Source organism: Calliopsis andreniformis, chromosome 9 (assembly GCF_051401765.1).
Source record: "Calliopsis andreniformis isolate RMS-2024a chromosome 9, iyCalAndr_principal, whole genome shotgun sequence".
NCBI lineage: Eukaryota > Metazoa > Arthropoda > Insecta > Hymenoptera > Andrenidae > Calliopsis > Calliopsis andreniformis.
In genome coordinates this window covers 13,216,817-13,239,358 of record NC_135070.1, presented here as the reverse complement: position 1 = coordinate 13,239,358, position 22,542 = coordinate 13,216,817, and the positions used below count along the sequence as shown (strand labels likewise).

Here is a 22,542-nt window from a genome sequence, read left to right as displayed (position 1 = left end):
CTGACAGAACCTGGTAAAATAAAGAAAGCATTGTGAACTCAATGATATAATTGATTAAATGCGGCTTTGTTTAAAATTACGATTACTGAGAAGTGCTCTTTTATGCTCTCGCGCCCACACTAACCTTTCTTTCTTTATCTTAATTAATGTGCAGACTTAGGAATTACAAGAACAGTTACACTAAGCCTTGTTCATTTACTATCACATCGATGCAAAGTGATTACTAATTAGGTACTACTATACTATTATTATCTATGTCTGACATAACACCTAGCGAATGTGGCGTGACAGTAATCGCGTTAAAGAAAACTCTGATCATTAGAAGGCCAAATCCTCGACTCCTGACCCGGTTAATTATAATTAAGTCAACTCAGCTACGAATTTTATCGCCTAGACCTTAAGCAGACAGTGATTGAGATTGGTCAGTTACCTTTAATTATAAGCTGGCAAGTGCGCGATGCTGTCAGGGTAGTGGAAGCGGTCGAGGTCCCGAGACTCGTCGCCTGAAACACGAAGGTCGATTATACATTAGCATAAAGATAAGTATAACTTCTGTAATGTCACGTATAATTCAACGAGCTATACGAAGCTGGGTCCAGATCTAATGAACGTGGTTCGTGGATAAAATTTGCTTATTCAACCTAACCAGTGTATGGTTATTTCAAAATAATCAGCTTTCAGACATTTCATCTAAATAATACCCAAGTCTGATGTAAATTCAGTTTCACGTTGCATTACACAAGCGTGTGCACCCCTAACATATCAGCGCGTTTAGTGGGCTTCTGGACTTGTCAGCATGAATATGAATGGAACGACCATGGGGATCCCATTGAATACCAATCGTTTCAATCTACCAAATTGACGTACATTGCTTCTCCTTGTTCCTAAAAGTAAGGTAGGTAAGTGGTTAAACGAATCGAAACGTATAATCCACACGCTGGGCGTCGATATTACCACTATCTCAACCTTGACCTACACTCATAGCCCGTTGAAAATACATATGTCGGAAGCATGAGTCTCGACGCGTGTCTCAGTACGAGTGTTTTCAATTGTGAGGAAGGAGAATGAATTCACTCGCTGGCAAACCGCAACACATTCAAAGAATATTAAGTATCTATTGTGGTATTCGCTAAACTATGCTATTCAACTTGTTCAATCGTTCCACCTTTTCTGTCTTTGTTCTTTTTTTTCATATTTTCGAACAGCCAATCTCATCTACTGATATGCCACTACAAATATCATAGAAGAAAACGTATAAAAAATTAAATATTTAAAATTCAATTCAAAATTCAATTCAAAATTTAAAAATTATAAAAATACACGTTATAATAAAACTGTTACAAATTACCTAAATTTTCTACACATTTTTTTCTATGGTATTTGCAACACGCTCTATACTTTTGTACGAAGTAATTTTGATGCATAATTAGACAATGAAATCGTCAGCAAATGATGAGGAAAGGTGCTAGGTTCCCAACCCAACTGGTTGTGGTTGCTCGTTGGTGAAATTAGTATCTCTGTTGGTTACATTGAGCGAGTTATTTTGCCAGCAAGCAGCGAATAAAGAAGCTCCGTGTAATCGTCGTTGTTCATAGCGACTTATATTTGTGCAGAAAAATAAAGATTGGCAGCCGAGCCACGTGACAGTCGAATCCTACATCTGACATTACAGTCTGCGATTCTTTTAGAGCTTGTGGCGTTTGTTAAGAGTACAGAGAATATGCAACTTGTGCAAAATTTTAGTAAAATACTCCGACTGATTTGCAACATGTTAAATGGTACATTCTTGAAAAGTTGAGTACAGTGAACCGAGACAGCATCTGTTAGAAGTCTGTATTTATGTTCTACTTTGAGACATTTGGTGTTTGCAGTTGCTTTAAATCATGTGGAATGCGCTGCATTTGTGGCACTACAAACAACACGTTATCTGTCAAGTCGGATAAGTATGCGCTTTTTCTTTTCTGTGAGTATTTAGCTACTTCTAAAGCAAAATTTCTGTAAGATTTCCTATAAATAGCTAGTGAAGGTCTGAAAATTTCTCACTTAATAATTTAGAAACTTCAAAATTTTTAAATTATTAGGTAAATATTAGAATACTGAGGCTTTCAAACATATACCTTACATCTTTATGACTCTCAAATGCTACTATTAAAAGTCATTGAATTTTACGTAAATTAAACGCTGGTTAAAAAGGCATTGAATATCAAATTAAGCTTCGTGCCAAAATCCCCCCAACAATGCTCAAAGGTTAAGAGAATTCTCCAATCAGTTCGTCTCGTTCTAAAAATTATCGAATTCATTAAAAAATGCTCGTCTCGTTCCACAAGCTCTCGTAAACAACAGCTAAAAATTCCACAGTAATCGCAGCTACTTTCATACATTTATACTCTAACTTTAATCGTTATTCTTATCAGCCCATTTTTCATCACGTATCCTCGTGGCACGCATCAGCAAAAGTTCATGTTTATTCCGTTTTAAAATGAACATTTCCTTCGACTCTCCATGATTACGCACGTTGCATATATGCGCCATGCAAAAACTGCACGCATATATAAACCTTTGTTTATACATAATCGTTAAACCGTTTTCTGAAAATCATTGAACGTTTCAACTTATCTAGCCTCCTCTTTAGTCTTTGATCTATCAGCAGCGTGAAACCTATCGTCAAGGAAACCCACTCGCTGAGACGTGGTATTTACATAATTGCATTCGCGGCCGAAGGAAAACAAGCTGGCTTCCAAAAGTTAGGGCGACTCTGGAGGATTCGAGAAACGTGCGCTGGGCTCGCTTTCTACGCGAGATTGGTCTCGGTGGCGGCGCGCTGACTCGATGACTCGATTTTCCTGACTCGGTGCTCCGTTGTGAGAGAGGGCCGCTCACGTGACCCACCTCTCACCTCGACGGAGCACGTGACTGGCACGTGGTGCAGGCATGTGTGCACAGTGCACGCCGACCACCGTTCCGCATAAAACTGCACGCACCGTCAGCTGGACGCGACTTATGCAGCGCGATGGGCGATGCGTCACGCGGAACGCTCGGCCCGCTAGTGCCGTGCACGCGGGCACGTACGAGACACGCGTGACGCAGGATTTTCAGCTAATTCTCACACGCGTTATCTCTTTCGTTTTTTGCCCAACCATTAACCCAAGGCAACCCAACGAACTTCGTAACTGAATAGCACGGTGCATGCTGCGTTTTAGGGCCCTGTTTTTCGTGATATTTGAGAGGCTGCTATGGGCTCGAGTTGGGGACTCCAAGTGTTTATGGCTCTTTTTTAAAGAGCTCCAACTGAACTACATTTTCGATAGATTTATTGTGGTTTAGGAATTTACGGTATTTTTAGGGTAAATGAGTTGTATGTGGTGTTATGTAGCTTTTTATGTATTGAGAGATCGAAATAAGTGGATTCGCTTTTGTACCATTTTCTAATCTTCCTGAGGATGGAAGAAGATTCTTTTCTGAGATCTAAACACATTTGGTTTACGATGGAGAAGTCTAGGAATGATTGAAATTGCTGGAAATTATTTCTTTCTGTGGCAATATACGTATTATGAATTTTGTTACATGCCATAATTATTCGAGGTTTGAATGGCCTTCGCATACAAACAAAATATTTAAATACAACAAAAAAATATGAGAGTTTAAATTCATGTATCTTAAATAACAAAAAAAAACGCTGTAAAAGGTCATATTTTCCGCAAACATAGTTTAACTGCAACAAAAACACCGGAATAATTTTAGGCCTTCAACCGAATGCAGGCTCTTAAAAAAATGTATGCCGCCTCTTACTTCGCTCGCCTAGTTTGCGCGCATTGGATATCTAATCAACATGCACTTAAATCGAACATCGGTTGAGCGCTGAATAATCGAGTAATCAAGGCTGTCTTTTTCTTATCTACTTAATCGTAAATTCTGCACGCAAAGTGTAACGACGAATGAACTATGAATAGTAAACTAAACTAGTTTGTTGATAGGTCCCCCTCGGCTACTGAATGATAAGTGTGATTCATAGTTGATTAAATTTATCCTTCACATTTATCGAGTTTGATGCGAGAATTTTCAATCCAAGAAAGTTTCTTAACCTGGCTTTAAGTTACAGCTGTTTACCACGTTAACACGTGAGAAACGTGTAACAGTAATCCATATGACGTATTCATCAACGTCGAATGCAAATTTCTTAAAGAAATGACAGGTGTTATTGAAAAGCTGTCCGCGGAATAAATTAATGCTAAGGACATAGTTTCTACAGATGTTTTTCACAAATGGTCACGGACAGTTAAGTTGCGAGGAACGTAAGATATGAAATGTCATGCCTATTTTTGTTCACCGAGCATTTAGTAATTAAATCGGCGAGTTGAAGAATAATACAAGTTTAAAAACCACATTTCGAGGTACTTGATCCAAATGTGTAGTTCTATGAATGCCAGAGTGTATTAAGTCCACTTTCTTTTCCAAGTGATTTAATACACTTTAGCTCCGTATTTATTTACAATCAACAAGTTCGATAACTTATATCTCTGCCCTTCAGAACGAAAATTAATTCAAAACACTTCCAATCGATAAAAAGGAGAAGCAATAAGAAAGTATCAATCGGTAAAAGGGGAATCTGATTCGCAATTATCCTTTGCAAAAAACTGCAACTATTCTTTGCAAAAAATTATCAGTTCTAATAAATAAATGCATCCAAATGGAACATATTTAAATAAAAATCTTGTGTCATGAAACTTAATGGGTGTACATTTCCCAAGGGAAAATCTATCTTTCGATTACTACCGCAAGCTAGGTATCGAAATTTTAATGGCAGTGCTGCACGTCACATTTGGCGTTCCGCGAATAATTTTGGCTGTCAGCCAAGCAACTGAACCATTGTATATTTGAACGATTGAACGAGTTTTTCGCGAGGTTAACTACACGAACGAATGCAAGTGTTCTCAAGGCGAGATGTCGGAATTTGAGAATTCGAAAAATCTAGGCGAGACGGTTTCGACTCTTGTGGACCACAGCATCGCCAGCTTGTTTCCGGTAAAATAGAAATATGTTGTGTTTACCCGTCCAAACAGCTGGTTGCACCACTGACTGCATCTGCTTCCATCATCGTGGTAGACTAATTCTCGTCTTATCACTGAACCGCTTGAGTTGCACTATCATGCGATGTCTGTCATTAAAACGATAATAAACTTACTACAGAACCAAAATCATTGACATTTTGGCAATTTATGGTCACAACACAATATCATAAGCTATTCCAAACTGCGTACTATGAGATAAGATCATACGAATATGAAATTTCTTTTGCATAAACGATGCAAAAGAATGCAATGTATTTATATAAGTCTGTCCTCGAGAAAATTCATTTTAGAATAACTTATACATCGTAAAGAATACGCATCTTTGTGTGGAATTTTTCCTCATAGAAAAAAAACACTTTTCACATAAAGGAATGTGTGTCCAATGTACCAAGATGCTGGAACTATTATATTCAAGTTACAAGAATAGCTACCTATAAGAAAATCCTAGGAAAAGAGTTCCAGCTCATTCGTTCAGTTCCTGGTTCATAAATATTTACTACATTTCGAAGTTTCCTGGTGCACGTTGCCAACCCCATCCACGTTTATGGAATACTGATTCGAGAAAACAATGGACAACCCCTAACACAGCTTTCACTCCCCTCTCGCGGGAAATCATGAAACTAATTCCATTCATGAGAAGTCGATAATGCAGATACCAACATTGCTGCGATGGTAAACGATTCGCAGCTCGTCGAAGCAAATACATATAAATAAAAATGAAAAAAGCTACTTCGACGTTTTGTCTCTCAAATTTTATTAAATTTAAATACGAGCGTTACGTGAATGCTGAATGAGATTTAGAAACGTTAACACGTGAGATCCAGCTCATTCAACCACGTGCCAAGGGGATGCAAAGTTCGAGAAAGGGTTGAAGCACACGTGATTCCGAGCGGGGCTTCGAGCAACCGGTATCGTTAATTGGATCACGGCTGGAACTTCATTTTAAGGTCAGCAGATTACTAGAACAATGTCATTCGTCCGTCGAAGCCCCGAAGCTAACGATGGACTTCACCCACAAGCGAGTATATTACATTTTGTCGTCGATTCTGGATCCATTGGTTACGGAACCGACTGACGAAAATGTCGAGGAGGAAACGTAACGTCGAAGGACTCGCGTGCGATTATTAGTCGACGAACCGCGAACAGTAAAACGGTGAACAGTTCATTGTTGGTTCTCCATGTTCCATCGAGTTCTCCCGACGCGGGTCACCATGAAATCAACCAAGCGCAGTAGATCGAAATCGGTGAATGAGATCTCCTTGTTGGATAGTCTTGACGGTCTGTTGCATAGGAAGCGGCTGAAACTATCGACGACCTCGTATTGTGTAAGTTCACAGTTCGGGTGGTTGGCAATAGCTAAAAAGTGTCTATTGCCTCTATGGTGTTATCTGTTTTATGAGGTGCTACTGACTCTATGTGCTGGCCACTAGTGGATGCAATAAAGTTCTACTCATCGTTACTCATCATTAATTAAAATTCATGCTAAAAATCTTCCAGTGATATTCAACATTTTTATGGCTTTAGGCTGAATTATACTTCATTTTATTTTAACATGGAAAGTCACCTATTAAACCTTCTGACACCTGTAGTCGAACACCTTATATATCATTCTTATCATTTTAAGCGTGCAAGCTTCTAATATTTCATTAAGTGATTCTTATTGATAGCTGACAGATAGTGAAGACTGTTTTAAATCCACCGAGAGTGGGGCCAAGGGGGAGAAAGATAATTACTACCCCAACTGTGATTCTTCCGTATGGATAAGGTCCTGCGAGAAGGAAGTGCCAGAACCGCTGCCTGGCAAGCTGATCGGGAAGATACCCCCTTGGTTAAAAGGTACTTTGCTGAGGAATGGACCAGGAAGCTTGAAAGTAGGGGAATACACCTTTAACCACCTGTTCGATAGCTCCGCCTTGTTGCATCGGTACGTCTGCCACGCCGATGTGTCTTGCATTGCTTCAGACATTAAATATCTAAATAACTTTCGCGTAGATTCGCGATCGCCAATGGAGAGGTCACTTATCAATGCAAATTCGTGCAGACGGATGTCTATAAGAAGAACACCGCTGCTCAGAGAATAGTGGTCACTGAATTCGGTACTAAAGCTGTTCCAGACCCATGCAAGAGTATTTTCCAAAGGTAGTTGCTGGTTCAAAAAACGTAGGGAGCAGAATTTCCAGAAAATGTGGGATCAATAAATTTTCTCCAGGGTTGCAGCAGTGTTCAACACGAGTGACGACTCCGATAACTCGATGATCTCTGTCTACCCATTTGGCGACGAGTACTACACGTTCTCAGAAGCGGGAATAATTCATCGTATCGATCCAGAAACTTTGGATACTAAAGCCAGGGTGCGTGATCTTTATTATTTATGTCACTTCGTTATTAACTGGACCAGATCTTCCACGAACTCATTTTACTTTGGTTTCACTTGGTTGATTTAAAAGCATTTGCATGTAATAAAAAAATATAAATCATGTTTCTCCTTTTCTGTAGGTCAAAGTGTCTGATTATGTGGGAATTGTGAATCACACGTCCCACCCTCACATAATGAATGATGGCACAGTTTACAACACGGGGTTGAGCGTGACGCCACGTGGACCAATGTATAATGTCGTGTGTTTCTCGCCCAGTCGCATCACTATTGGTTAACAATCTGTTTATAATTCTAATTCTCCAATTTAACCCTTAAGGGTTGATACTTCACTAGATATTTCACAGGTATTCTACTTGTATTTTTTATCTATTCCTCGATCACCTGTTTTAGACGATTTTGGGGAAGAGAAGAAGCTATCCATGTTCGACCAGGCTACCATAGTCGCTAGCATTCCATCTAGATGGCTGTTAAATCCTGCATACATGCACACTTTTGGTATCACTGAGAACTACTTCATAATTATCGAACAACCTTTAGCAGTCTCCTTGCCTACTTTACTATCCTGTAAAGTGAAGCAGGAACCAATGTGTGCTATTTTGAAGTGGCATGAGAACGAGAACGTAAGTTGTACCATCGTGGTATCAGAAGAGTGTATCCACATCATTTTTATATTTATTGCAGACTCTTATCCACGTGGTTTCAAGGGATACAGGATTGCTGGAGGGGACCTTCGTTGCTGAACCATTCTTCTACCTCCATATTATTAATCAATTTGAAACACGTAATCGTGATTACATAGTGCTGGATATTTGCTGTTATCGTGATGCAAAAATGTTGAACTGCCTCTTTGTGGATGCAATGAAGGTAATATTTCAACATGATTATTTAAAATTAAGAAACTGCAGGCAGAAAGTATAGGTTTCTTCATTTCTGTAGGACATGCATAAGAATCCTGATTATGCAAAAATGTTTCGGGGCAGACCTTTACGGTTCGTGATGCCCATGAAACGTCCAGAATCGAACGTACCCCTAGATCAGAATCTAGTCACTGTAAAGACTGTGAATCAGGCTTTAGAAGCGTTCGAGGATGTGTCTGATTCTTCTGAGGATGAGGATGTAAAAGAAAATCCTTCAGTAAACAAGAACTCTGGGAATACCAACAAGACTAGCAAGAATGATCACAGAAATATTCTTCAGCGACGAGCAACTGCTCACAGACTCCCTAATGGTAATATTTTCGTAAAACCAGAGCTTCTTTGCGACTTGGGCTGTGAAACTCCACGACTTAATTATGATTCCTATCTTGGAAGAGAGTATCGCTATTTTTACGCAATTTCTAGTGACGTGGACTTGGAAAATCCTGGAACAGTAATTACGCTTTTATTGTCTTTTGTCTATCGTAAAAACTTGAATTTTGTTATCAGTAAGACATAAAACTCACTCTACAGATTATCAAAGTGGATATCTTGAAGAAGACTAAAAAGACTTGGTGTGAGAAGAACGTATATCCTAGTGAGCCCATTTTTGTACCAAATCCAAATGGCAAGGTAAGCAATCATTCTTCACTTATTGATGTTATCGCTGCTGTTTGCTATAACACTGTAGGTCTCTCAGATCTAGTCTCGTGGATATAAGTAAGCGTCTTATCCAAGTACAATGTTGACTCTTCTTTTCACATATCTCCACCATTTAAGACTGAAGACGACGGTGTGGTGTTAAGCGCAATCGTGTGGTCAGACAAGGAAACACAGGTGGGACTGCTGGTTCTGGACAGCGTGACATTCAAAGAAATCGCCAGAGTTACCTTCGACACTCCTGGTCCGGTGCCAAAGTGTTTACACGGCTGGTTTACCTTGGACAAATAGAGTAAACCGAGGCTGCAAGGCAACGTGCCACCTAATCTTTAGGCTTCTGTTGAAAATATGACCCAGGCTGTGGGTCCGTGCGATATGCGCCATATATTACACTAATTAATATTGTAATGTTACATGTTAATGACACATACTATTTTTTTAATATTAAAGCGTCAGCTTGACTTGATTGACTGTTTCGTTGATAGCTTTAGTGTTTTAACGACTAATTGCGCTGCAGAATTGCAGCCTGATAGATCTAGGGGAGGAACAAGTACCTATCTGACAGCACAACGTGTAAATAACATAATAAATTATTTAATGTCTTCTCCCGATTGTACAGTGTACTCGTGTTTGACGATTACTGTCACATAAAGCTTCAACGAGATACGTCTATGACGCGCATAAATTTACAATAAAATGGGATGCATCCATGAACAGTATTCGATGGAATGTAAAATGCTCTACGAAAGTTTGTCCTAAATTAATTAACGGCAGACAGTCGGTCCATTATCGATCAGAACCTGGTCCTCCGCCCCTGGTCCTAGATAAACGTTCGTTAATGATCAATTAAGGTATCGTTTAAATTATGCTACGATGATATCAGAATATCTTCTACTAGAACACGATATTCCTCCGTCGAACAGCTAAATTAGCTAAAACAGATATTTCGCAGTTTAGCAAAATATCTTCACTGAAACCTTGCCAGCGCATTTTACACACTCGAGGCGATTCTTTTTCTTTATTTACTCACTCTTTCACAGTTCGGCTAAACTTCACGAAGATATCAATAAGAGTGTGACAGACCTACAATGACTTGATGATTTTCGCGCGCTTAGAGATTACGACTAAGAATTAGAATAAATAGGTTGGCACAACCATGGTCAGATAATTACATACTATAGGAGCATTCGACAGCGTATACTCTTTGACTAACTTGCGTTTATTCTAGAACGCGAAAACGTTATCGATCAGCTTCGCGATCCTCGTTGCTATTTACCACCACGATAGACACATTGCGTTTCAGATTCATTCTCGAAACGCAAAGCCACTCGTCAGGAATCACTGCAGCACCAGCGATCTGTCTAATAATACCTAAGGTTCGAGGAGTTTCGGCATTTTGGCATCGACGAGGACCCTTTGAGCACTGATATACATCACGAATGGGAATCATCGACATATCACGACATTCGTTCACATACGCACGTCTTGACTCTCCCTCTCTCTCGCTCTCTATACAATTATATTATGCTATATTACAAGACTGCCGCGACTCCGCCTCTAAAAAAGGAAAGGAAGGATGTACACCCTGAAATAATCTTCGGTAACAGAGGAGCTTCTCTCTACACGAACACCACTAGCAACATGCCAAAGATCATTTAAGGCTAAGCTATAGAACAAGGTTTCTCAACGAGATCCATGTAGTCTCCTAAGAGTCCCGACAGCAAATTATCGGGACCGCGAGAAGAAAAGGAAAACGGGGTCAAATGAAAGGTAATAGGAAGAAAAGAGTGGAAAGGAGTCCACAGAGATGGCCTGTTGTCGGAGAGCCACAGGGCTGAGAAAAGGTTGAGAAACCCTGCTATAGAACTCGATGCTCTTCGAAGCATTTTCCGACGAGTGAGAGCAGAGAACGTCGAAGAGCTAGCCACACCTTCAAGGGTCATAGTCCTTCGATAGGGACATTCTTCAAAGGCAAAAGCTTAAATTTTCTACTTTCTAGATCAACGACGTCACTTGCTCTCGACTCTGCTCACGATCAAGCAAAGACCTTCTTACTCATGGTAGCCCAGTAACCCAGACCTGGTTTCGAAGCTTCCAATGGAGCATCACGTTTCGTGGAACGTGGATCCGTGATTCTGGAAGCCTTTTGAAGGGAGAATACGATTCTTGTCGTTAAGTACGAGAGGAGCGTTAGAAACTGGCTACCAGTGGGCTCGTTGCTCGAGGTCTCCGCGAGCGTCGACGATCGCGGAAGGAAGGGGGTAGTTTATTGAAAAGACACGACCCTCGCCATCGTTCAGGCCGCGGCGGGTTTCTCCGCAGCGCGGCTATCACATATTTGCTTCTACTTATCTCCCTGCTTCGTCTCCCACTCTTCCTCCTCCTAGCCCTCAGACTTTTTCCACTTTCTCGCAATCAACGGAAGTAATCGAGTTCATCGTGCTGGCGTTCTTGCTCTCCGTGTCTGTTTCGCTCTTCGCGATACTGGAGCTCGACACGCCGATGTGGGAGTCCGCGTGCATGGGCAGGATGCCGGCATTTGCATCCTCTATCGCCTTCCTCAGCTGCGAATGGACAAAAGAGATAATTCACGGGACGAATAGGGCAGGATGAGTCGTGCTCGAAGGTTAAACGAACCTCTTTCAACGCGACGACACCGACCAGCCTTCCGATAGCTGTCACGTAGGCGTGGTTTACGCCTACCATGCTGAACAGACTGTGTACCTTCAGCAAGGATGTCCTTTCTACCAGCTGGAAGGGCGCTGGGTCGATATGGCACCTGGAGAAGTCGACTTCTAGTGCCATTTCGCTCTCCTCCCATCGCTTTTGATCCTCTGCTGACATGTCTATTACCCTTTCGCGAGGCTGGACATATTTTAATAAGTTGGTTATGATTATTAGGAGTTTACTTTGACGAAGGAATGTTTTAGACAAGTTACTTTGTGATTGGCGACTGGTTTTTAGATTGAGGATACCAGATTTGCATCACGGAAGTATCTTGTCTAAAAAGATGCTAAGAATTGAAGTGTATTGGTTTACCAGTTGTACTTTCTTCGATGTAGCTGGACTAGGTGCTAGCATGGGCGTATGGGATGTCACGTTTATGCAATCCTGGCTGTCCCGCCTTACACCGGGTCCAGATCCCATTTCTGGATCCGGGTCTACGTCTTGGAGAGTTGCGGATTTGCGAAAAATCGCCTCGAAAGCCAGGCGTATTCTAAAATAAGAAAGAGGCTTTGAAAATGAAGAAGAACTTCTTTTCCATATGTGAATTATTAAAATTTGTTGTTTACTGCTACTACTGCTTATCATTTGCATTTCTACAATTATTACCTTTCTTCCTTGAAACCTATTTTTCTAACTAATTATACTGATAAATTAAAAAAATTAATTTTCTCACTACATATTTTATTTCCACATCCACTTCCTCCAAGTCAATATCATTTACCTGCTCTCTGCTCCAGTGACAGTCGTGTATGGGGTAACAGCTGGGCTGACTAGCGGACTGAACCCCTTCAGAGTGAAGGAGTTGGTCTTCTTTAAGATCGACTTTTTCGGCTGTGATCCGAACACAGGCGAGTGATAGGTATGCTGGAGGACAATGAATCAACGTGTAAATCGTGGAAAGAGGAGCCGACAAGCGCGATGACGTAGGTACACGTCTAGTTAATCGAGCAAATGTACACAATTTGTGCTAACTGACGTCAAAAGGGTGTGACTCACGTGATCGGGACCAGTGCCGTTGTTTGGCGACATCGTTAGATCGTTAACGCTTTGCCTTTGCATCTTTAAAATATCTGGCGCTGGGATCACTTCGAACCTCGAGGGTCTCCTGGTCCTCTCTTGGTCCCTCAACTGTCGTTCCATTTCTTCGCGGGCTCTCTCTTCAGCTTCCTTGTGCCACTTTTGCGCCACCTGAAGCGAACAGAAGAGATCTAGCTTCTAGAAATCTCGATTTTTGTTATAAATTAATATTCTTAGTGCCACATCTTCTAAGACTAAAAAATCTTTATATATATTAGTAGCTACTAGGAGGACAGCATTAATAAATGAACATAAAAATCAGTTAAAAAGGATTTTCTTTAATATAGAACCACAGTACATATAATAGAATTTTTAACAAATAGACATTTAGAGTGACACTTAGAATATAGAAAACTGATACAGTAATAATCACCTGTAATCTCCTTTCACGTCCTATATGCTTCTCAATCAGCTTGATCAGCTCCAGCCTCTGTATGGACCCAAGCAGAATCATCGAATCTGGATTGTCAACCAGCGGGAAGCCGCGAAGTTTGCGATTCTCCTTCAAGATCTCCTTCAACTTCTGATACGTAATGCCATGCCAAATGTACCTAACATCGCGAACCATGAAGTCCTCGACATAGACGTTGTACATTCCTGCAAAAATTTTCATCCATCGTAACCATTATAAAGAAAAAATCAAATATCTATATAGCTTCGTTACCTCATTAAGAAAGTCCCTTCAAGAAGCTTGTTAAAGATAACAGGAAACTTTCAGTAATATTCAAAATAAAATCACTAAGAGTACATGACCTACCTGAGCTAGACGGTAGCAGGTCTGGCAAGTATGGCAGCTTCTTGATAAGAATGATACTGTCGTATATACTGGGCTGCAGAAGAGCGGCGATGGCGTTGCTGATCAGCACAGCTATCATAATGGGAACTATGTGGGTGATTTGTCCGGTCATCTCGAACACGATGACGCTCACCGAAATGGTATGAGTTACTGCGCCTGAGAACGCAGCTGCTCCAACAGTAGCGTAACCCCCTGAAGAAAAATTCTCTTTAGAAAAATGGAGTGAATTTGATGAACTTCGTCATTACCTGGTATGATAGGTGTTATTATTCCACCATAACGAACACCATTAGGAAACCATAGGGCCATAGCTTCACCCACAGCTCTTCCCAGCGCTGCACCGATTTTGAACACAGGGATGAAAATTCCCGATGGCACAGGAACCGTCGAGCTTATAATAGAAAAGATGAACTGAAATCAAAGTCCTTTGCTCGACTGAGGATTCCCTAGCTTATCAAGGATGGTTGCACACGCAGAGGGCTCTTTACCGACGAGAGCAGCGAATCTTACCGTAAACGCAACGAAACCGAGGAGTCCAGTGAAGACATCGGTGTAAGGCGATGACCAGTGCTTGACTATGTTCATCTCCTCGACTCCTAGCTCATCCTTGGTCCAAGTGAAGTTGGTGAACAGACCGTGAACTTGGTCGTGGGTGTTCAAGTCGCCTGCCATGAACTGACCCAGACCCAGAGGGAAGGATACGGAGGATACCAGGAGAGAGACAATACCGGGGTACAAGAAACGACTGAAATGGATCGATAGAATCATGAAGAATACCTATCTGAAGTGCATCAGTTGTTCATGGGAAGGTCAGTGATAATATGTTGCATTTCTCGTATCCAATGAGGACAGGTCCCTTACAGTGGTACATTCTTCTTAGTCAATTTTTAGAATTTTTTAAGGATTTAAAAATTTGAAAGTTTCAGAATCCTAAAGTTCGAAAGTTTGAAAATTTGAAAATTTGAATATTTGAATATTTGAAAATTTGAATATTTGAATATTTGAAAATTTAAAATTTTGAAAATTTGAAAGCTTTTGAAGATGAAAAATTTTAAACTGCTGAATTAAAAAATTAATAAATTTAAAGTTTGAAAATTTCTACATATGAACATTTTTAAATTTCAAAATATTCTCTTCAAAGAAGATAAATTAAAATGTGACCGTTACTCCTGAGCATCTCCCTCATAAGACTTCCAACTGCATCACATTAACACTGAACCCCACAGCAGCAGATCACTCACTTCTTCTGCAGGAAGCTGTTCATGCTCTTATTCTTCCTCATAAAAATGACGTACTGCCTATGCAGCCAGACATAGAAAGCACCGCCTAGACCGCTGCCAACGCCGATCAAAGCGAACACGAACAACTCTTGGGGATCGAAGGGGAAGTCCATGGTGAAGTTTGTCACGAACATCGCGGTGATCGTCTCTTCCCGCTGAAACCAGATCGCGAGCAGCCGGAACATCGTGGCGCCGCAGACGGCCGCGAAGAAGCCACGCCAGTAATTACGAACGGCGAAGTACACCGTGGTGACCTCGATGCTGAAGAGAACCCCACCGATAGGGGCGGCGAAGCAAGCGGCAACACCAACCGCGCAAGCTGCTGCGAGCATCTCACAGTTTCGGCTCTCGTTTTCGTAGATGCCTTGGAAGCTGGTGATTAACTTAGAGAGGAGGGTGGCCACGATACTGGCGATGTGGACGAAGGGACCTTCTTTGCCCAAGGGCAAGCCAGAGCCCAGTGTCGCGGTCAAACCTATCACCTGTTAGACATTAGAGGACATCTAGAAGCTGTAAGCGCGACGACTCGAGCAATGGCGTTGGTTTCGATAGTAATACGTAGAAAAGGACTATGACAGGAATTTGATTGAAGATAAAGGAGAGTGTTTTAACACGATCGCTATTAAGTTGAGATTTTCAGGTATGAGAATTTCATAATGGAGAAGTGATTCTTTTTTTACGACGTTGTAGGAGATGGTCTACACGTTCCAACTTATTTCAGTTTTTATCTAGTATTTTTGAAGACTACTTTGTGTTGGGAAATTACTTTGCAATGAAGTAAAACCATTCAATAACACGTTAATCAGTTCGATATTCTGTGAAAGCAATCGTGTTGAATCACCATAAGCTAGGAAAACGATGATTAGGAGGTCAAGGTGTTTGCAACCGCAACAACCACAGCTCACTGAAGCAACGTACACGAAATCAGGATGTAATATCTAACCTTGGCGACTAGAGTACGGAAGGTCAGATACTCCTTCAGAGCCACCCCTCGCAGGATGGTCTTCATCTCTGGGATACCAGACCCTATGCTCTGGGGTGCAACAATGTGCACGAAACCGGCGCTGAAGAGGATCAGGCAAACTGGCAGAGACACCCAGGCGAGGTACTGAAGCGCTGGATGATGCGTGAGGTCCTGATAAAGCCATATCCTGGCTGGTGGAACAAGGACACGGTTAACCAAAGGTTCAATCGATCGTTCGTTCTAATCGTCATATCGTCAGGCACAAATTAATGACGAGGAAAATTGAGAAAGACTCTAATTCTGAGAATAATTGAGACCTTGGAAGTAATTGAATTTTATGAAAAAATATTACGACAAGTATCTTTATCGAAAACATTTAACTCTAGTTCACTGTCAGATCTTTCTTCAGCTGATAGTATTTTTATGCCTTCTGTATGCAATCCTCAAGAAATCTATAGTACAATTACAACACGTGCTCCATTCTGAAACTCCATATTTTCTGTATAATCTTTATAAAAATAATCAGAAAAATCAGACTGACCGTTGTTGCACATCGAAATGCCTCGGTCCATGGCGTAGCTGATAAGCGCCATGATAACGCCCAGCAGGGCCAGGAAGACCCAATCCTCGCCCAGCCTAGCCCCAGTGTGTTTCCAGGCGAACGCCAGCAAGGCGAGTAGCTTCCTGCAGAGGGGCCCTCTCCTCGACTTTCTGAGGTCCTCGGCTCTGTTCTTGTCATACTTCCGTCGCGTTTTATCGTGATACTTGAGTTTCCGTGCCTCTTCCTTCGCGTATTCACCCAGGTCCTTCGTGTAGCGACCATACATCTGGATACATCACGGTCTCTCAACGATTCTGTACCCTTTGTGTTATGCGCAACAGTGTTTTATGCTTTTATCGAGAGGACACGATGCAAAGCTGTTTTTGCGTTGTTTAAATAAAATTTGTCGCAAGGATAGCTACATACCAAGTACCAATGATCCACCATTTCCCTGCACGTAAACCGAACCGATTGCTCGCGAGGTACCGATTTATTCCTCGTTTTCGTTGAGACAAGGAGATACTGAGGTCTCATTGACTTCGAATTGGTTACTACATCTTATCGCGATATCTCGAACGAAAATTAACTCGCTCATGGAATAATGAACGAATTATCTAATCCGTCAAATCGATTGCCTCCGAAGTACTGTCGAGTCTATCCGATTTCTGTATTTTATTCGTCTCTGTATAACTATTTTTATGCTTGCAGACTACAGTTGCTTGGTCTCCTAAATAATATCCACGCTTCTGTTTACAAATTTTTTGAATGAAAAGTATCATGCACGAGCTCGCTAGCTGAGTAATAAAATCGTGAGAGAAATCAGAACACTTAAGCTGTGGGTTAAGCGATTTTAAGTGTTAATCTGCGTGCTATTCTACCGAGAAACGATGTTAACAATCGGTGATAGTAATCGTACACACGCAATGATAAATATCGCTATCGATCATCGTTATGTATCTAGTTAAGATAACATATTGTCACGTGAATTCACGTGGTAAAAATAAGCGTTGTGGAAGGTTGCAGTTCGATGAATATGAGATTGATATTTGTGTGAATACTGTATTTCGTTTGAAATATAATAAATATAGGGTGTCCTGATATTCATTCATTTTCACAGGGAAGATAATTCGCAAGATAAAATGAAGAAAAGAGTTTCTTAAATATAGTGTGAGAAAAGAATATAAAAAACAAACGTCATTAAATATTTACTCTATTTATATAACGAAGTTATAGATAACAGATAAGTAAAACGATCACGATTTTCTTATTTGCAAAGATCAACTCGGTGCTATAGTAATTGACGTACGATATATTTGAACACTGAGTTCTATTTACGTCTTCGATGGATCATCTGTTGAGATCGCACTACGTATTCGCATCTGTAGTTACAATCTTTGTGTCTATGTCATTCAAGAATTCGTTTTTGACATTATATCTACTGCCTTATGTCTCGAAAAATTATGATTTCTGAGTTGTGCCATTGTTGCAGGGAATGAGCGATACATGTTTGTAACTCTTTTTCGTCTTATTTTTCTAATAATAATGATTAAGGCTGTCACTTGTTCACTACTATGTATAATTGTCTACTATCGTCAGCTACTGTTACTACTACTACTACTATTGTTAATATTACTACTACTTACTACTTGACAAACAGATAAGAATTTAGAATATCCCAGAGTACAAAAGTCACACTACTAACGAAGCACAAATCTTAATACAAAATCGGAGGGTACGTAAGGAATCATCGCGTCTTGATGCACGGAATGATAGCTTTCAACTGAACAATACGTTTCCAGTCTAGGTCTCCTTTAAGCAGTAAGTGACTAAAGTAAACAGTTCCAGATGGAATGCGGGGAAAATAAGATACTGTTCAAGTTCGATGGTTCTGATTAGTGATCGTATCGCCATTTGAAGATGAAATAAAAGGCTCGAGGAATAAGTGAATCAAAATTTAACTAATCCCTGAACTACTGAAGTGCTAAGTGACAAAATAATCCAAGAGAGTAGCCTAATTACTTCAATAGAAATCTAAAAAGACATGAAATTTTTTTGGAAATATTAAGTGGACTTATTTCAAGTCAGATAAGATTACATTATGTAAGAAAGAATTGCGAGAGCAAACGCTAGAAAAAGGAAGAACTTTTATACACACCTATTGTAGTACAATAATTCTTTTTTGAACTTCGAAATATTAGAAACATGTTTCTGAATTGTTCACAAATTCTAAACTTTAATGAAGATACGATGAAATTATTAGTAATCTCAAGAAAATAAGTCGAGTAGTTTATCGCGTCGACTTATTTTCATTTCTGTCTCTCCAAGTAACCAAAATAATTACCACAATGTTCCCTTATTATTCCAGCCATATTACATTATGCTGGAAAACGAAAACGTTAGTCTCCCAAAACAAACAGCTAACTAGAAGGATCTTCTAGAGTCTCCCTCTTGAAGTCAGCAAACATCAGAGAACAAGTGGCTGTTAGCTCCCCTGGAGCAGTTAGTGGGATCTGCCACGACAAGCAGCGGAAAGCCTCCCCAATAGCCGACTTACGAGATACTCATCGTTACAGACAAAGTAAGCTCTGTTCAGAACGAAAGCCGGCATGAAAGCTGGATCGAAGATCCTCCGAAAACTTCTGTTGACCACCCCGAGCCGTGGGTCGCGGCTAATTCTTCGATCGGTCGAGCGATCAGGTCACGGACCAAGCATTCTTGGCGTATAGGAAAGCTTCACGGGTCACCGACAATCGACAGCGCATTTTTTCCGCTCGTCAACTCGACCAGACCAACTGTTCGATCGGTCCAGCGAATTTCCACGAAGGCTAGATTCTCCAACAGTCGAGGAATTTACTTCTCGATGCACATCCACGTTCCTCCTTGCACTTGATTGTTTGGCAACCAACGAAATCCGATATTTTTAGCGGCGACTTACTGCGAATCAAATATTTCTATTGTTTCATCTCCTTCTTGGCGACCGTCAGTCCACTTGTCGTTTGTTACAAGTTACAAGTCGACTGTACTACGTCCAACACAATCTGCGTTCGATTTTACAGTTTCGTTACAGAATCTATTATTAATGACGACCTGACGTTCTCTGTTCTTCAGTATGTTCAACGATGTTTGCTTCCTCCTTCGGCAGCAACTTTCCTGTTTCTGATGCTCGAAGCTCCCAGAATAATTATAGAGGTTGTATGTTTTATCATCGTCGGCTCTCGAAGTAGTTTGCAGCGAAGAACCATTTCCAAGGAAGCAGGGATCGATCTTCAAAGGGGTTTCGAGAAGTTTCAATTACGAGATTTCGCGGACTCCCACGAACGACAACGTTGCACGCGAATTTGCGGACGAACGACAACTGAACGACGCCGTTTAGCCAGCCTTCCGAATCGAACTTGAGCAGCGATATTTGTTGAAATTTGGCAACAGTCAAAATCTGTATTTTTAGCGGTGCCTACTGCCGGTCAACGACGGTGCACTCTATTGTTTATCGCCTATTAAATGGCTTTAAATCCTCGTGTGATTTGGCTAACCGTACGTTCAGTCTAAACAGTGGATCTAATTGTCCTGGACTACTCGGGTTTTACACGATCGACTGGAAACTCGACTCGAGCGTTTATCGAGCGCTCGAAAAGCTCTTGGACCGCGAAAACGGGCCGGGAATAACCGTGGCAAATTGCTCTTCGTATTACTATGAATTCTACGCTCGATTACGTGGTTGTTACCGTTTTGACTTGTTGTTGTACGTGTTGTTTCCAAATCACGTGTTTTCGCCGGGAATACGAAACTCAGGATTGTTTGATTAATACACAGAGAGAGGATAGTAGAGAGATTATAGGGTAAATATTGCAATTACTACCTCTTCCCTCTCCAAATATAGCAAAATGTAGCTGTACTAAATTCAAAATATTTGTTTTTTTAATAAAGTGATATTGTCATATGTACAAATATTGTACTTATCCTATCAGGGAAACTGAAGCAGATCGAAGTGACGGAAGGAGAATGGGAAGCTGTAAGACCTATGCAGTGACCTATACTACTTAAAATTGGAACTTGAAAAAGACTCTGAAAGGGACATTAAAATGAGAAGAATGATGCAGCTGTTTAACTTCCTTTTCCTGTATACTCTTCTCAATTTTTAATTCTTTTTTTTGCATTTGAATAATACCATTCATTCGTTGCAAGAATAAGAATAAAATAATATTATCCTTTAGTGTAAGAGTTGTATTTCCGTACTAGTGTCTCGAAAACAGCAAATTTTTTAATTCTCATTTCTGTAATAAATATGCAACATACTTGTTGCATACATTTTTTCTATGGTTTCTCTAAGGAAAAAATTATATGTATATTATAAGAAGAAAAATGATATCTATGAAGATTATAAATTACTGTTTCTATTTCATAGCACGTTGCGAATCCTCAAACGCATTACTGCGGACGACACTGTGGCAAAGTGTATTATGTAGAGGAGAGGCCATGAAATGGAAGCGTAACGAGTCTACGGCCGAGGATTGAAATATAGACGACACCTGAGCGAACCTGTGTGTATGGATTTGACGTCAGTAACGGCCACGTTCCACTGGGCAATCAGCCTCTAACCCAATTTTAGTAATTGGGCGGGACCAATTTGCGATACAATTAATAGACCCGTTCCGGTGCGAACATGAAATAGATAGAAATTGCATCTAATTTTTTATCAAGTTCAACTCCATTTTTTACGCGAAGCTTGAAAAGTAATCTGTTCTTCGTTAAGAATTCGCTAACTTCTAGTACCTAAATAACAGAAATTTTCAAGGTGTTAATTTATTTTCTTCTATGTTCTTAATTTATTTCTCGCACATCAATTATTCTAAAAGTATCTCGCTAAAGTATTTTAATATTCTACAGATATATTTTGCTTGTAAAGAAATTAATTCTATATCGTGTAAGGTCTGTGTTTTCGTGACTTCTTTATCTGTATGGCTATAATGTTTGAAGTTAAATGTTTGAGAACTTCCTTTATAGTCGTGCTTTAATTTTAAGTAACTTCAACATTTTGTAGTTAACGAGAGTCATTCTTCTTCCTTCTATATTCTTACAACAGAATCTACATCTCCTTTAACACCTTTAGTGTCCAATAAATCATATATGACGCCCGGTTCTTCCTGCAACGTTAATGCATCACACGTGATGCATAAGTACACTTAATATTAAACGAGTTTTATTAAGATAAACGCGACACTGGCGTTTATTTTTTATGTAGACGTGGAAGACATAAATCAGCCATTAAAATATGTAAATGCAACCGTGTAGAAAATATTACAGCTACAGTTTTGACTCTTTCACTGATATATGAAAGCTATCACTGACAGCATCAGAAACCAATTATCTTTTATACTAATCGTTTTAAAAGTATTACGTATACACTAAACTAATACAAAAAAGTAGTAAAAGTATGCAAAAGAGGATCATTGGAGGGTCTAGACTCGATCATTTATTCAACAGAGTGTACACGTGAACTTGGTGCAGCAACTGCCTGAGAAAATCGCGGCAAACCAATGCAGAGGTGTGGTGCATACGGTGCACCCAGAAGCAGTGCATCTGCATACCAAAGAAAAGGGATACGCGTGTGTTCACGTGTGCAGGTTGAAACACACGGCGAGTGTATGCATGTGGAGCCGAACCTGCGCGTCACGTGAGTGAATCTGCATGCTGGTCACGCGTGTCGGATAAACGTAACGAGTCCTTAAGCGCTCATTCATGCAGATGAAGGCGCTGCTTAGAAAGCCGTCGCTGCAACAGTCGGCGTGCACTTTTTCGTTCGGAGGATATCGTGTCGGAGAATCGCGACGCGTTCACGCGGATCCATCAGGATCGCGCGGGAGTTGAGCGATCAGCGTCAAACTTGAATGACGATGGGATGAGCAGACTCGTGCAAAAGTCGATTAATAGATGATACGTGGGAGGATGTTAATCTGCTAACTGGAAAAGACGAGTTAACTCCATATGTGAATATTTCTTTGTACGAAACGTCACGTTTTGAGGTGACGACCTACAAAATAAATCACGTACTCCAAAATTCACCATTATCTATTCAACATCGATACCATCGAGTCAGCTAAACCATTCAACCATACTCAACTACCCTTGAAAATTGCAGC

At 40.5% G+C, this 22,542-nt stretch overlaps 2 protein-coding genes and 2 long non-coding RNA genes across 10 annotated transcripts in view; 2 read left to right on the top strand and 2 right to left on the bottom strand.

Moving 5' to 3' along the window:
* Positions 1-430: 430 nt before the first annotated feature.
* Positions 431-5,775, bottom strand: LOC143182804 (uncharacterized). Of its 2 annotated transcripts, XR_013002519.1 has the most exons (3): positions 5,501-5,775; positions 5,049-5,155; positions 431-503 (listed from the first exon to the last, which is right to left on the bottom strand). It is a non-coding gene; the product is annotated as an uncharacterized LOC143182804 (long non-coding RNA). The 2 variants fall into 2 exon arrangements; XR_013002518.1 differs by having other exon boundaries at positions 5,049-5,775.
* Positions 4,776-9,739, top strand: Ninab (neither inactivation nor afterpotential B). The gene is made up of 10 exons (XM_076384036.1): positions 4,776-5,022; positions 6,737-6,993; positions 7,062-7,208; positions 7,279-7,420; positions 7,566-7,716; positions 7,837-8,066; positions 8,128-8,310; positions 8,383-8,814; positions 8,895-8,993; positions 9,141-9,739. Exons 1-10 carry the CDS (start codon positions 4,942-4,944, stop codon positions 9,309-9,311), a joined length of 1,893 nt encoding a protein of 630 aa, XP_076240151.1. The 5' UTR covers positions 4,776-4,941; the 3' UTR covers positions 9,312-9,739.
* A 1,662-nt stretch (positions 9,740-11,401) lies between these two features.
* The window catches only part of Clc-a (chloride channel protein 2), a 37,445-nt gene continuing 26,304 nt past the window's right edge, over positions 11,402-22,542 (bottom strand). For 3 of the 6 annotated variants that reach the window (XM_076384029.1, XM_076384026.1, XM_076384028.1), the window contains 12 exons: positions 16,406-16,691; positions 15,844-16,055; positions 14,862-15,382; positions 14,131-14,365; positions 13,869-14,031; positions 13,582-13,812; positions 13,198-13,421; positions 12,744-12,935; positions 12,469-12,611; positions 12,060-12,237; positions 11,658-11,885; positions 11,402-11,584 (listed from right to left, as the gene is read on the bottom strand). In XM_076384029.1, the coding sequence (XP_076240144.1) occupies positions 11,411-11,584; positions 11,658-11,885; positions 12,060-12,237; positions 12,469-12,611; positions 12,744-12,935; positions 13,198-13,421; positions 13,582-13,812; positions 13,869-14,031; positions 14,131-14,365; positions 14,862-15,382; positions 15,844-16,055; positions 16,406-16,691 (2,787 nt within the window). In that variant the 3' untranslated portion in view covers positions 11,402-11,410. Of the gene's footprint in view, positions 11,585-11,657; positions 11,886-12,059; positions 12,238-12,468; positions 12,612-12,743; positions 12,936-13,197; positions 13,422-13,581; positions 13,813-13,868; positions 14,032-14,130; positions 14,366-14,861; positions 15,383-15,843; positions 16,056-16,405; positions 16,727-16,831; positions 17,136-18,959; positions 19,392-22,542 lie in introns of those variants that run through there. The other 3 variants (XM_076384030.1, XM_076384027.1, XM_076384031.1) reach the window with 3 other exon arrangements.
* On the top strand, positions 20,249-21,118 carry LOC143183976 (uncharacterized). The gene is made up of 2 exons (XR_013002698.1): positions 20,249-20,414; positions 20,808-21,118. It is a non-coding gene; the product is annotated as an uncharacterized LOC143183976 (long non-coding RNA).

Excerpts from the sequence above, each read along its gene's own strand:
- Ninab (XM_076384036.1), top strand. The coding sequence starts at position 4,942 with ATGTCGGAATTTGAGAATTCGAAAAATCTAGGCGAGACGGTTTCGACT. Across the intron at positions 7,421-7,565 it reads CTTTGGATACTAAAGCCAGG|GTCAAAGTGTCTGATTATGT; the intron begins GTGCGTGATCTT and ends CCTTTTCTGTAG. Across the intron at positions 8,067-8,127 it reads AGTGGCATGAGAACGAGAAC|ACTCTTATCCACGTGGTTTC; the intron begins GTAAGTTGTACC and ends TATTTATTGCAG.